Source organism: Octodon degus, unplaced genomic scaffold (assembly GCF_000260255.1).
Source record: "Octodon degus isolate 3935 unplaced genomic scaffold, OctDeg1.0 scaffold00029, whole genome shotgun sequence".
Lineage (NCBI taxonomy): Eukaryota > Metazoa > Chordata > Mammalia > Rodentia > Octodontidae > Octodon > Octodon degus.
This window is the reverse complement of record NW_004524605.1, coordinates 2,594,908-2,609,582: the sequence shown is the minus strand read 5'-3', so window position 1 is coordinate 2,609,582 and position 14,675 is coordinate 2,594,908. Positions and strand designations below refer to the sequence as shown.

At 53.3% G+C, this 14,675-nt stretch overlaps 2 protein-coding genes across 8 annotated transcripts in view; both read right to left on the bottom strand.

The window, feature by feature from the left end:
- Slc36a3 (solute carrier family 36 member 3) overlaps positions 1 to 1,439 on the bottom strand; it is a 25,630-nt gene extending 24,191 nt beyond the window's left edge. The window contains exon 1 of the mRNA XM_023713094.1: positions 1,013 to 1,439. Within this exon, the coding sequence (XP_023568862.1) occupies positions 1,013 to 1,128 (116 nt within the window). The 5' untranslated portion in view covers positions 1,129 to 1,439. The remainder of the gene's footprint in view (positions 1 to 1,012) is intronic.
- A 4,289-nt stretch (positions 1,440 to 5,728) lies between these two features.
- Slc36a2 (solute carrier family 36 member 2) overlaps positions 5,729 to 14,675 on the bottom strand; it is a 24,951-nt gene continuing 16,004 nt past the window's right edge. For 5 of the 7 annotated variants that reach the window (XM_023713161.1, XM_023713162.1, XM_004629434.2 and 2 more), the window contains 3 exons: positions 10,277 to 10,443; positions 8,084 to 8,253; positions 6,704 to 7,075 (listed from right to left, as the gene is read on the bottom strand). In XM_023713161.1, coding sequence (XP_023568929.1) covers positions 6,804 to 7,075; positions 8,084 to 8,253; positions 10,277 to 10,443 — 609 coding nt within the window. In that variant the 3' untranslated portion in view covers positions 6,704 to 6,803. The other 2 variants (XM_023713163.1, XM_023713164.1) reach the window with 2 other exon arrangements.

The following is a 14,675-nucleotide window of genomic DNA, read 5'->3' as shown; positions in this document are numbered from 1 at the left end:
GGAGAGAGAGAGAGAGAGAGAGAGAGAGAGAGAGAGAGAGAGAGACTCGTGTACTTTCCAAGACAGGACGCACCCAGTAAGTAGCTGTGTGCTTTACACAAGTGGCACTTAGGGGTGTGTCAACCAGAGAGGTACTAATTTGACTCTGTCCACAGACGCAGGTCCTCCCAGTGCGTTCCCCGCCCCTACGGTATGGTCACAGAGGTGGTGTGGCTCACAAGGATCCAGTCTGGTCCCTTGGGAGCTGTCCTGCTGGCAATAGATGCTAGAGAAGAGTTCTAATTTGTGGCAGTAAAAGTAGGATGTGGAGTTAGAAGCTGAGCTTTGGTCCTATGTTTCCTGCAGGAAGGGGAAGTGAAGGGCAGAGAGAGAGAGAGAGAGAGAGAGAGAGAGAGAGAGAGAGAGATTGAGAGAGGATAACTTGTAAGAGAGAACAGTCCTAGGCTGAGATAGGCAATTGTCCCTGGAGTCGCCAGTCAGCCCAGGGGGCAGCTGTAGAAATATAGATACGAGACAGAAGCCTGATGTTCCAAGGGAGCAAAGAGCAAGGAACAGAGCCCAAGGAGAGCTGCTGTCTCTCCTGTAAATTCCAGCAAACTGGAATTCAACGCTGCACATAGCAGCTTCTCCTGCAGGTGCCCTGTCTGTTCATTGTTCTCTTTCTTGGAATGTTATTAGCTAGCACTGTGTAAACTTAGAGTTAGGTAAATGCTTTAGGCAATAGAGGGAGTAGCGTGTGCTCACAGAAGTAGTTATGCACATTTCTTGCCTGCTTTTAGCCCTCAATAAATGAGTTTTTGGTGGCCTGGGGCTCACTCCATCTCCGACACCTCTGGGGCTAGATTCATTGGGTCTTCTCATTTCTTTCAGCTCTGACTTATGCAACAGGCTCTAGGGGACCCAAGGTAACTGCAGAGCAACAAGGTCCACCCTCTTGGGTCCTGAGAATCTCACAGGAGTATTGAGAAGAGAGGAGCTGCCGCTGGGGTCCCAAGGGGCCATGTCTACTTACGACAGCTCGCTGGCTTCCCCGGCAAGAGGGCAGCCGCTCTCCAGGAGGGCCCTGGGCCGGCTGTGCGTGCTTAGCGGGCTGCTGTGGTCCTGTCCAAGTAGCGACGTCTTTGACATGGTGGATGGTAGAGGCAGCAGCTCTGCTCTATGACAGCCTGGGGGCGGAGGGTGGGTTTTCCTTCAGGCCAGCCGTGCTGCAGCACCAAGGTCGCTGAGGGTGCTGGCCCTGGCCAAGTCCCAGAGCATGTGCGCTAGGGAAGGGGGAGGCTGGAGGTGCAGGTGCCCTGGGGCCCGAGGACAGTCTCTTCTCAGGCCCTCCGTGGCCCCCTCAGTGGCTCAGGTACTGTTCAGGACTCTTGGACTCCCAGCCTCTCCCAGCGTAACCCTTGCTACTGGGGGCAGAGTACACAGAGTGACAGGGACGGAGAGGGAAGTATCGGACTGGAGGTCCTGTGCTGAGCGGGCTCAGGCAGGAGAGAAACCAGAGCGACCTCACAATGGAGGCTGCCTGGCCAATAAGCTGCTCAGAACCCTGGGGGCCAGGTGGCCCTGTGGTGGTTCTCCAGGGCCACCTCCCCTGCAGGGTGGCAGGTGAGGCCCAGCTCAGATGCCACCTGTGCAGAACTTCTGCTTAGGAGGAGTGCATGGGCTGCCTGGTGTGGGGTGGGGCACAGGTCAGCTCTAGCAATCCTTTGTTCCGACAGGAGGAGGCTCGTCTCCTGCTGCTTTTGCAGTCTTCATGAGCTGCTGCCCCTCTGTCACGTGCCACTCTGCCTTGGAACCCACCAACGGTAGACTGAAAGCGCCTCAAACTGAGCTAAATAAACCTTTCTTCCTTTTAAAAAAATCACTTGTTCAAAAGATGTTTATTGAGCATGTAATATATGCTAGGAACTGTTCTCTGTGCTGGGACTATATTAGGGTAGAAAATCTACAATTTCTTCAGATTGAGTTTATAATCTGGTAAGGTCTAGGGAGGACAGGGAATAAAGAATTTGTCAAGTGTGTGTTAAACCTGGGACAGTGGTGCACACTTGTAGTCCCAGTTGCTTGGGAGGCTGAGAAAGGAGGGTTACTTGAGCCCAGAAGTTTGAGACCAAGCTGGGAAACAAAGGGAGATTCTATGAAAGACAGAAAGGAGGAGAAAAGAGAAGAGAGAAGAGAAGAGAAGAGAATGTTGTAACCTGACCAAAGCGCTGCCATCCTGTTCTGTGTGCGCCCGTCTTAGTGAACCACGTCAGCTGCTGTAAAATGTGACTTCCTGCTTCCCAAGCCCCTCATCCCATGCTTGAGTTCCAATGTGTGCTTTGTCTCACAGAACACCTGTTTCCTGAAGCCCCCAGCCCACCCTTGAGTTCCAAGGTGACTTCTGTTTCCCAAGCCCACTCCAAACCTATAACCATATTTAGTCTCCACAGACGCCATGACTTTTTGAACTTCCCGAGTTGTCCCCCCGCCCCGGCCTGCTTTGTGGTTTTCAGCTTTATAAGCCCCACGCTCCCCCCTTCAGTGCGCACTTAGGCACTTTGTGCCGGGTGTTGCCACTGGGTACCAGCTAAAATAAAGTGCTTCTTTAACTTTTGGATTTGCCCCGTTGTCATTCGATTTTTGAGCTACAACAGAGACGGGAAGGAGAATCGATCAGTTGGTAGTAAGTGCTGGAGCACCGGGAAGCGCTGGCTGGCGGGAGGCTTTCGCCATTAAGTGGGCAGCGCTGCAGGTCCGGTCCTAGGCGTCTGCAGATGCTCATGTCTGCAGGCTTGCTCTCCGGTTTGCGGCACTACTGGGGCGCTAGGTGGGGGGGTGTGACAGGCCCTTCAAGCGCCTGGAGCCTGATGGGAGGAAGCGAGTCCAGGGGTGCCCTGGAGTGGGTTTTGGGGTGAGCCCCCTTCCTGGTGACCCATGTAGCAGTGAGGAGCTTGCGCTCTCTTCCGGGCTGTGCTCCCTGCTTTGAGGCTCGGCCTCAGTGCAGGCCACACACAACAGCACCAAGCAGCCGTGGATGGAACCCTCTGAAACTGTGAGTGGGAAAAAAGCTTTCCTCTTTTTACAGTTGATGGTCTTGGATATTTTGTCACAGTGACAGAAAGCTGACACAGGCAGTTAGGGCCTGGCTGAGGAAGTGGCATTTGTGGAGAGGGCTGAGCATGTGTTTGGGAGACACTTCAAGCTGTCAGTCAGTGCCAGGGGCCCAGGTGGGAGGGGACAAGGGTATTCCAGCAGCCAGTAACGAGATGCGGCTGTTTTGGGGTGCACAAGAGCAGGTGAGCACGTGTCTGTTCACCCAGGAAGTTCTGGGTTAGTGCCTAGTGCCGCACAAGTACTGAAGGTGCCTCCCCGCACTCCTGGAAGCTCCCATTTGGATGACAGGTGACGCAGTTGGAGATGCACCTGTGCATTGTTTGTAGGCTCGAGGGACGATGAATACACGTCCTGCAGGTGCTCGTTCGCAGCACCCGAGTGGTCGAGTGTTTATTTACCTGGCCACGCTGCCGATGGGCCGCATGCTCCAAGAGTGCTGCTGCCTGGTCACTTGGGAAGGCAGCGTTTGCGCCCCGCCACCTGCCTTCCTTGCGGCCGGCCGGCTGCAGTCTGAGCACAAGCCTCTCCTCCCCTAAACTGCGCCTGTCGGGTATTTTGTCTCAGCAAAGAGAAACGTAACTAAGACAGGTGTCATTTGGATGGGGATTAATGGCAATGTGCTTTTTATAGGATGCTAATAAATTTTAAATGTAAACACTGTATTTTTGGATAATACTTCATGTATTTGAGTCAGATTTTGTAGGAGATGCTTCTAGGTCCTCGTCTCAGTCCAAGAAGCCAGTATTTGTAATCCCAAAGTTATGTTATTGGAATCCCATCAAGTTGATTGCAATCTACCACTTACAATGCAACCCACGGTGAAAATAAAGGCACTAAATTATATTTTCAGTCATCGGGGAGTCAAGGAGCTCTAAGTCCCACCACGAAGATGGCTTTCCGGAACCAACAGAGCGACCCAGGGCCTCACCTGGTTTTATTCAGTGGAGGAGTGGCTTGAGGAGGATTGACTGAGAATTGTGGGAAGTAGGTGACTACTATGAGCTGGGCTGGGTGGGTGGCCTAAATTTACATCTGCCATATGCAGAGAGGATATGCAGAGAGAGTAATCTGCATAATATAGTATTTAATGTTTTGGTAAGTCTGGTGCTTCAGCTCTGATGTAGTCTTTCAAGCCCCAGGAAGTCATGGCCTCTGTCTCGAGGCCGATCCCAGCTGGCTGGTGGCGTGGAGCATTAACTCTTCCGTTGTCTGGACCAGGCTCACTTTAGAGCAACAGGTGTAGGTTACCAGGGAAACACACACAGCACCTTCAGAGACTATCACCAGCACCTCAGCTAGACCAATACACATTGGTTAAGGCCAATTAAAGGGTAAACAGAAGTCCTAGCCAGCTCTGTACATAACAATAAGAGGAAATAGGGTCTGGCTCAGTCAAAATGGAGACAGCCGCTCTTTTTCTAGGAGAGCTGCTCAGGTGGACCTCCACAAGATTTTTCAGTCTTTTTCACTTTAGATTCAGATTGAAAAACCTTTCTTCATTCAAAATTTTAATGTCATTTAAAAAGCGGTTATTTTTTGGCCTTTAAATCAGCAGTGCTTGCCTACGGACAGCTTTGCTTTCCAGTTTTACTTATCCACAGTCAAGCATGGGCTGAACAGTTCATGGAAAATTCCAGAAATAAATGATTCATAAACTCTAAGCTGCTGTCTGAGTGGTGTGATCTTGAGCTGTCCTGCCCCAAAAGTGAGTCATCCTTTTGTCCAGCATCCGGGGGAGAGAGAGAATCAGAGAGGCAAGTGGGAGAAATGGTGACCCACCTCAGCCGAAGCAGCTGTGGGCATCGGCGTGGGCCACGGACCTCCGCTCTCCCAGCAGGGACACTGCAGGTCAGGGTGTGGATGGGCAGCCCTTACCCCTCCTGGGTGGGGCTTGGTGTTGTCTCTACCTGGGGGCAGAAGCACAGAGAAGGTGGCCAGGACTGGGGAGTAGGGCCATGTCCCTTCCTCCCCTCTCACCTTTCCTAGGCTGCAGAGAGAAAATTATGGACAGGAATAAACACGGAGGCCCTGTTAACACCAGGCTGCACGGAGCAGCAGTCACTCCCACAGGCCTCACGGGGTGACAAGCCCCCAGCCCCAACAGGGCAGCAGATTTGCCATCCTCTACTTGGCTCCCTGGACCAGTCTCCTCAGGCGCAGTCATGGTGGGGGTGGGGGAGGCAGAGAGCAGCCACCGCCAGGAGGACTGAGGTGGTGCCCTAGGGCACCAGGCCTGACGCAAGCCACGGTCAGACACGAGAACAGGCTGGATGGCAGGGCCAGGACGGCAGGCAGCCGGCACTCGCCCCGATGGCAGGAGACCCATTCATCAGCACAACCCTGTTAGCAAAAGCTCCCTGTTTCGTGACTTTTGCTGCAGAAAACACTTATAGTGTATGAGTTAAATCCACAACTTGGGGCCAGCAAGATAGCTCAGTAGACTAAGTGCCAGCTTAGGCAAGCGCAGGGGCCTGGGGTTCCATTCCTGGTACCACATGCTGTGCCGGCCCTGCCCCTGGGCTCGCTGAGCTGGTAACCAAGTCCCGGTGTGGTGGCGCCCTGAAAACAGAAGGATCACTACAAGTCTGAGCTGCGCAGTGAGACCCTGTACCAAATACATTTAAAAACCCCCAAAACTACAACTTTTATTCTTCTCGATTTAGAGATTTCTCTGCACACATCTTTTGGCGCTGGGCATTGAATTCGAGTCCTGCGCATGCTGAGCACACCCAGTACCATGCGGCTTCACGCCCGCCCCCTCCCACACAGTTGGTTTGGTTTGGTTCAGGTCTACCGGAGCTGGTGATAGCCGAGGGCGGCTTCTCTCAGGACCATGACAGGAGAGTTGTTCTGGGCTACAGGACTCCAACGGGATGACAAATTTAGACTCCACAAGGTCTCCTGTCCTCCAGCAGGCTGGCCCGGGTCTTTTCACACGGTGGTTTCACTTCCACGGAGCGGTAACAGGGAATCTCCCTGCATAGGCCACCACCAAACCCTGGCTTTCGTATTCACTGCTGTCTCATTTGGCAGGAGCAAGCTACAAGGTGCAGGTCAGAGCTAAGAGGCACAAGTCTGGACTTCACCTCGCCTCGTGACAGAAGGAGCGGTGTGGTCACACTGTCCAGGGCAACTTATGGGCCACTCTCCAACCTACTATCAGAACCCAGCATGGTGCCTGGCACACAGTAGGTGTGGAGAACAAGAGCTGCAGGGATGACAAGATGAAGTCTGTTCAAACCAGGCCAGGTCTAGCGCTGGGCTCCCGCAGCTCCTTGTGGCCCCCTGCAGCCTGCCGCTGGAGTTTGCAGAACTTGCTAAACTGTGGGTCAGGTCCTTGTACCCATCAGGAAAAGGGGAGGCCTGCTGCTTGCAAAGATGGTCCCCCTGGGAGCGCACCTCTTTGCTGCCACCTGGCGCCCCCTGGTGGCTTCTCCTTTTACAGGCCGACCAAGATGCGACACACCCTATGGATCATGGACAAAAGTTGGGGAGGATCCAGAGCCCTCCATGGGAGAGTTCTCAGTGTAATGGCAAGTGAGAACAAGGAATAGACAACAACACCACAATTTAAAAAAATTCACTTAGCTAACGAGTCCTTGCTTGCTTTACTGTGCCCAGAGGAAAGGCAAACAGCAACATCAAGACGGCATATATAACAGAGACCCAGGTCACCGGAAGCCACATGTTGGCTGGGGAGCCGCCCACTCTCACTGGGTAACCATGGTGGAATTGGAGGGCAGGAGCGAGTCCCCTGACCCCATCAGCTCGTCCAGGGCCTGGTACGTCCCTGCCACGAAGCCCACGAAGCCCAGGATGCTGATGAGGACATCCTTGGTGAGCATGAGTGGGCTGAGGCCCTCGGAGGAGTAGGTGGTGACCTCCAGGAGTGGTGGGATGATGAGGGCCAGGGCGCTGCTGCTCACGGAGCCCACCAGGGAGAGGACCAGGTCCAGGCGCGGGATGAGGACGGCCAGGATGCCTGGGAGAAAGGACAGGAAGAGATGGAGAGCCCGGGCTTAGCTGCGCTCCTACAGTATGTTCTTAAAACCCTCCTCTTAAAATGGTGAGATAGATGTTTTCAGGAGTTCAGGTACGGAAAGTAGAAGTTAAGGCTCTCGGCTACCCCAAGCACGCTCCTCAGAGCAGACGCGCTGATGTTTGGACGTATCTTTGCCCACTGCTCATATAAGCACATTCATAGGCTGGGAAGAGAAGGCTTTCTCTGCCACCTCAGGCTCCATGCTTGGGCTGGGGTGTCCCCGGCTGAACCAGTAATAGAAATACTAGCAAGAGCGTAAAGTTTATTTTTGAATTCTGGGGTCCTCAGATGATTTGGTTTCCTGACCCACCAAAGAAGCCTCTCAGTAAGGGGACAGGAGGGCTGGCCTCTTAGGGTGCTCGAGCAGCTGGCTCCTCCGCGACAGCATAGGCTCTCATCAGCCTCCCGGACGGGCTTTACGGGGCGTGTTTCCCGGATGCCCTCCTCCATGCTGCAAGAGACTTCAGATAATGCCTTCTCTTGCAGCTCCAAGAGTTCAAATAATCTTTATGCCACTGATGTGCGTCCTTTTAACATTGGCTCAAATTTATACACCTCTGTGAGGGTCCAACAATACCAGTTACCAGATTAAACTCCTACTTTATGAGGGTTCTTGTGGGGACTGAATAAAATGTTATGAAATACAAACTTGGAAGAAACTAGCACTGTGCCAGACACACAGCAAGTATTCAACCAATGTCAATCTTATGACTATTGTTTTCTAAGCCGTGTTCTCTGATTGGACATGAAGAAATCTGCCTCATAAGGAGACACATGAGAGTAGGGCTGTCCACTGAGTGAACATGCGGAAAGCTGTAGAACAGTTCTTAGGATACAGTAAGTGCTTAATAGATGCGGGCTGTCCTGGCTGTCCAGCGCCAACCTGGCTGCTTCCTGCTGGCCCTGAGGCAAGATTCTCGGAAGCCTTGTGTCCTGCTCTCTACTCACAGGTCAGGCAGACCATGGCGAGGCGGATGGACAGGTCCACGGGCAGTGCCCAACGCTCTGACACCCGGGAGGTGGCCGGGGGGATGACGATCTCTGCGGGGACATAGAACTGCAGGGCGTAGGTGCACAGGATGCCGACGATGTAGAGGAGTTTTACCGCCTGGTACAACCTGCAAAACGAACCGGAACCGGGCTCTTGGCGGCTGCCAGGGACATTGGCCTCTGCCCTGGGGATGACCCCCGGGGCTGCCTGGAGATGGCCAGGCCCGAGTCAGGGGGAAGCACAGCAGGAAACAGTGGAGGTGGAGGGGATTGGACTGCACTCAGCACAAACAGGTGGGAGGCGGCCTCGAAGGAGGAGCAGGAGGCCGGCACGTGCCGCATCTGCACCTCCCGCCTGCTTGGTGCCCAATTTCAGACTTTAGGAGAGAGGCCCAGCCAGACACTTCCTGGGGAGACCCCGCCAACAAGAACCCTGGATCGGAAAGGCTCTGGTCCTCTCTGCACTCCGTCAGCCCTTAGGAGCTCTCTGGATCTCCAAAGCTCTCGGCGTATACCGGCTCCCAGGGAGCTCCTGCTTGGTGAGACAGCTGCAGTACCCCAAGTCCTGGGTAAGAGACGGTTTAGAAACTGGCTGTGTGGGGGCCAGGGCTGAGGGGTGGGCTCAGGAGACAAGGCTGCGGCAGGCTTCAGGCAGGAGGCAGAGAAGGAGGGTGCGGCTTCTGGAAGCACTTGTTCTCTCAGGAGTCCATGACCAGTGTGCCTCATCGGTGAGCAGGCTGAGGCCAGAAAGGCAAAGTAAGTTAGCCGCAGGTGTAAGCTGGTCGGCCGTGGAACTGGGACTGGGACCTGGAGCACTGGGTCAGATTATCGGACAGCCAGGTTCCCTGCTGTCCTTTTTCTTTTTTTTTTTTTTTTCTGGTGGTAGCAGAACTGGGGATTGAACCAAGGAACACACTACCACTGAGCTATACCCCTGCCCCTCTTTACTTTGAGACAAAGTTTTGCTAAATTGCTCAGGCAGGCCTTGAACTTCTGATCCTCCTGTTTCAGCATCCTGAATAGTTGGGAGTACAAGCCTGCGCCACTGTGGCTGGCCCTGCAGTATCATTCTGACATGCCTTCTTTCCTAAGAAATCCCCAAAGGCTAGCTAAACGTGGTGGCACACGCCTATGACCCCAGCTTGGGGGAGACTGAGGCAGGAAGATTGCTGTGAGTTGGAGGCCAACCTGGGCCACATAGTGAGTTCAAGACCAATCTGAACGATGTAGTGAGACCCAGTCTTCAAAAAGACCAAAAACCAAGCAAACAAAAAGACCAAATCCTCCGAGATGCGTGTGTTACTCTCGAGGCTAACATAGAGCTTGTGCGTGTTCACAGCCTCCCTCTCTGCCCCCACCCCATTCCAGTGGGGAGGTGAAATCCCATGGTCACAGGCTGCACCCTGAGCATCTACGGGGGCATCTGCTTGTAGTAGCTGGTGGATGACTGACATTGGTAATCTTGAGGAAAGCCCCCTTTGGGAAAATTAGGGCCCTGCTTAGAGAGAGGCACATAAAATGAATCTGTGACAAAATGCTGCACATGTCATGCTGGTCCTGTGTCTATTGAAATATGTCACTGTGGAGGCTGGTGGCATCAGACTGTTCCATGAGGTATGTACAATGGTCATAAAATGCTCACAGAACCCAATGGCTCCCCCAGGGGTGTTTGTTTTATACTTGTTACCCCAGCTGCCCTGACTGAGGGGACGTGTGCCATTGGCCTGCCTAGCCAGACTTGCTCACAAGCCTCAGTGCGCAGGGCCGGAAGTGCTGCAGGGCCGGAAGTGCTGCAGGGCCGGAAGTGCTGCAGGGCCGGAAGTGCTGCAGGGCCGGAAGTGCTGCAGACCCAAGCCCTTCTCCCTCTTGGCCTCCTCTGGCGCTTGCTCCTTGACTCCTTGGGGGACCACGGGTTCTCCCTTCTGTCCGCTCCTCCGGATCACCCCTTCACCACCCTGGGCTGGTGTGGCCTCGCTCAGTACGGGAGGCCACTGCGGAGGGAGGAGCTGGGGGCCCCAGATGCCGATGGCAGCTCAGCTCTCCCCCGTCCACTTTCTAGATTTTGGCCCCCAGCTGTGGAGGGGAAGAGGGTGAGAACCCCCCGTTGCCGGCCGCCCCTCAGTCCCACCACCTGAGAGTCCACGAAGGTACCAGCAGTTGGGCAGGTTAAGGGTTATGCTGGCTCTGACGTCATCCCCAAAGCGCAGGTAACCCAGGGCCCCAATGCCAATGTACAGGGCGGTGATGATGGACATTCCCAAAGTCAGGATGGCAGGGAAGTGGCGGGCGTCCTTCATCTTGTTTTCCAGAGGCAGAACCTACAGAAGTGGCACAGTGAAGGAGAGGGGGGGTGAGACATCAGCTAACCACCAACAAAACAAAATGTGAACATAGGAACAAGAGAATGGCGGGCCGCTGCTGGGAATATATGCAGAAGAACTGGAAGCTGGGACTCGAAGAGGTAGCTGTACGCTCATGTTCGTACAAGCATGTCCTATAGTAGCCCCAAATCAAAGCCATCCCAGTGTCCATCAACATAAAACGGATGAATAAAATGAGCTATGACTGTGCGATCCAATATTATTTAGCCATAAAAAAGAAGGAAATTTGGACATATGCCACAATATGGATGAACCTTGAGGATATTCTGTGGCGTGAAATAAGCCAGTGTCTATGTGACTGACAGCACGGGCTCCTCCTGATACGAGGTATCTGGAGTAGTCCAGTGCACGGGACAGATGGCAGAATGGTCTCCAGGGGCTCGAGCGCGGGCGGGATGGGAGTTGCTGCTTAGCACCCAGGTTCACTTTTGCAGGATGCAAAGCGCTCCGGAGATGGACGATAGCAGCGGCTGGACGGTGGGAATCTATTTGCCTGACTCACACATCAGAGTGGTTAAAATGGAAAATTTGATATTAGGTGTATTTTACAATGAAAAAAAAAAATAAAGGGGAAAAGAGGGGAGGAGAAAAGGGAAGTGGAGGAAAAGGGAGGAAAAATAAACCAGAGGAGAAGGAAATGGGGGAAGCAAGGGCAAGGAAAAGCAAAGCCCGGAGTACAGGCTGAGTCCGGCCCAGGAGCTCCGTGGTTGCGGATGGAGCCCCGCGCCCTGGAGCCGGTTCTGCCAGCAGGTGGTCCTTGCTTACTTGTTCGTTACGTATTAATTTACACATCCAGAGAGATTTCCCCGCGTGAATGCGGCGTGAGCTGAGCCGGCGCGCCCTCCGCTCCGCCGAGCCGGTCTCCGGCTGCCGCCCGCGTGCTCTTGGGCTCACGTCGTTCGTGTCCACGCAGGGAAGCGGGTGGCGCTTGTCCGCCTGCGCCCGGCTCGCTTCGCTTCGCACAGCGGCTGCCGCTTCCACGGTTCTTGCTCCCGGCTGCGCCGTGTGTACACAGCAGTGCCCTTCCGTTGAGTGGCACCTAGTGGGTTCCACGCCCCAGCTACTGTGGCCAGGGCCGCAGGGTCGCGGGATCTACAGGTCCCTTCCGGGTGCTGACCGCATTCTCTTCTCTCCAGAGTGGGACCGCTGGGCCACCTGTGGATCGAGGCTTAGCTTTTGGGGCGCCCCGCGCTGTTCTCCAGGACAGCGGCACCGGCTCCCCGAACCCTCTAGCATTTACTCTGTTTCTTGTCGTAGCCGCCCTTCCCACCAGGGTGAGATGATGCCCCGCTGTGGCTGCGCTTGCCCTGCTCTGAGGACCGATGATGCCGGGTTTTTTCCGTCTGTCTCTTGGCCATTTGCATGTTTTCTTCTGAGAAGTGTCTGTTCAGGTGACTCCCCCGTTTGTTGGATTACTTGGGGTTTCTGTCATTGTGCTTCGTGAGCTCCTTATGTAACCTGCATCTGAACCATTTCTCAAATAGCTTGACCAATGGGATGCGGATTTGTAGGCTCTCTCCCGTGGCAGCCGTCCCCACGCTGTTGGCCGCTTCCTTGGCTATGCAGAAGCAGCAGTGAATTCACCCCATTGTCAGTTTTTGCTTTTGCTTGCTGCGCTTTGGGGATCTTACCGGAAAACTGTGGCTTACACCAGTGTCGTGAAGTGCTTCCTCTGTGCTTTCCTCTAGTCATTTCAGAGTTGGGGGCTCGCCTTGAAGTCTTTGATCATTTTAAGTTTGTTTGTTTATTTATTTTGTGGCACCAGGGATTGAACTGAGGACCTGAGCTAGCTATCTGACAAAAGTTGAGAAGGTTTTTGTTTGTTTTTGGCTGGCTCAGGCTGCCTTAAGGGTCTGGTAAAGCATGTGGAGCTGGGGATCAAACCCCGGTATTGTTCACGTGACTGTGTTTGTATAAGCAAGCACTTAAACAGCTGAGCTAACTGGCAGGCCCCCACTGAGCTGATTTTTGTGCAGGCAAATAGAAGTCAAGCTTCCCATGTCTGCGTCGGGAGAAGCATTGTGGTGACGAATTTCCTGCTTTTCTCTTTCTTCTCTGTCTCCCAGTTTAAACTCAAAGGAAGCCCAAACCCTAAAATGTGCAGTAGGTGCAGACAAAACGAAACATTCCAAGAGAAAGCCTTCCTCTGGCCAGAGAACCCGGAATGGGACTGCAGAGGGAGAACGGGCCTGACCAGTCCCTGCTTTTCTGTTCGCTCTAGGCCAGTCTCCCTAGGCAAGGCCCTGAGCAGAGGAACTCTCCGGGAGTCTGAAGAGTGTAGCGAGGTCAGGATTAGGTACATTGTTTACAGGGCCTCGTGTAAAAGGAAAATGCAGCGTCCCTTGTTTAAAAATCAAGAACGCTGGCCGGGCATTGGGGGAACACACCTGTAATGCCAGCACTCGGGAGGCTGAGGCAGGAGGATCCTTGCGAGTTAGAGACCAGCCTGGGCTACAGCGTGAGCTCAAGGCCAGCCTGAGCTGCATAACAAGACCCTGTCTCAAAAGACCAATAATAAATAAATAAATAATAAATATCAAGCCTGTCAAGGTGGAGAAAGCAGAGCATCAGGGCACGCAGGGCTCCTGGAGGTGCTGCGTACAAGGCTGGGCAAGCTCCCTGCCACCAAGCGGCTCTGGAAAGTCTCTGTTGTTTATTTCTTCCTCTTCTTCCTCTTCTTCCTCTTTCTTCCTCTTCCTCTTCCTCTTCTTTTTTTTTCAGAGTTCCTGAGCCATGGGAGCATGTGAAAGTTTAGGAAAAGTAAAGTCGTGGCTCCTAGACAGAAGACCACAACAAGGAGACTGGAGCTGGTGAGCATGCGGGGAATGGAGGCGGCGACTACAGAGAGTGACCCCGAGGTCCTAGGCTCGGCTCCGGGCTCACAGAGGCAGGCTGAGGTGAAGCAGCAGGAGCTCTGAGGCCTGAATTATGGGGCACTACTCTGCCCTCCGCATCCAGAGTGCCAGGGAAACCTCAGCGACTGTCTAGGGAAGAGCCGATAGTTGCGTGCTAGCTGGGGGTAATCATCTGCTGGTAGGGATGAGACCAGCCTGCAGCGGAGGCGGCGGGGCATTGTCACTCACCCGCGCCCAGGCCTCACGTGGGCAGGGCGTCTGCTGTGAGAGCTCAGGGCTGTGCCTTCGCAGGCGCCCCCTCTGGCTCTGCTCCCCTACTGTTCCTCTGAGCCACAGTGAACTCCAGCTTCACTGTGCTGACCCGCCCCACCTCAGCCCGCCGCGATGCTTCTGCCTCGGAGCCAGCAGACCATGGAGTGAGGCTCTTCAACTGTGAGCACCAGTCAGCCTCTCCTCCTTTACCTGTGGGTTCTGGTAATTTGTCCCCGCAATAGAAAAACTGACTAGTACAGATGCCAACCCTAAGATGACTCAGAGGTTGGAAAGATGAGGCAAAGGCTTGAAAGGACCTATCATAATCATGCTTCATAAAGTAAGGGAGAATTCTACTGAGATAATGGGATCAAAATAAGCTCTCAGCAAAGAAGTAAAAGCAATATAAAGGCACCAGGTGGGAACTGTAGCACTGGGAATGAAACAGCTTTAAGGGTAGCTTACTTCCAGGGCTTGATAGCAGAATGTAGATGACAGAACACACTCAGTGAACTTGAAAACAGACCAGCAGACATGATCCAATCTGCCAGGTGTGGCAGTGCACACCTGTAATCCCAGGACTAGGGAGGCTGAGGCAGGAGGATTGCCCCCAGTGTGACACCAGCCTGGGGTCCATAGTGAGTTCAAGGCCAGCCTGAACTATGTATGAGACCCTGTCTCCAAAAAAGGAAAGAAAAAAAAATAAAAGAAAGAAAAAAGAAAAGAAGAAAAAAGGAAAAAATTCAGATCTAAGCAGAGAAAAAAACTTAAAAACTTCAAATGGATCCTCAGAAACGTGCGGGATGTGTAACGAAATGTCTACCAATTGGGTCACTGGAGCCCCAGAAGGAGAAGAGAGAAAAGGTTGGTGGGGAAAGGTTTGAAAAAGTAATGGTGGACAGCTTTCCAAATCAAGAAAGAGATGTATGTTTGCAGATTTAATAAATTGAGTAGCGTACAGAACTCAAAAGAAAACTCTGCCACATACAACTATTTAAAACCAATGATTAATAAAAAAGTCATGAAAGTCACCAGAGAAAAACTGTGTCATGCCAAAAAAAA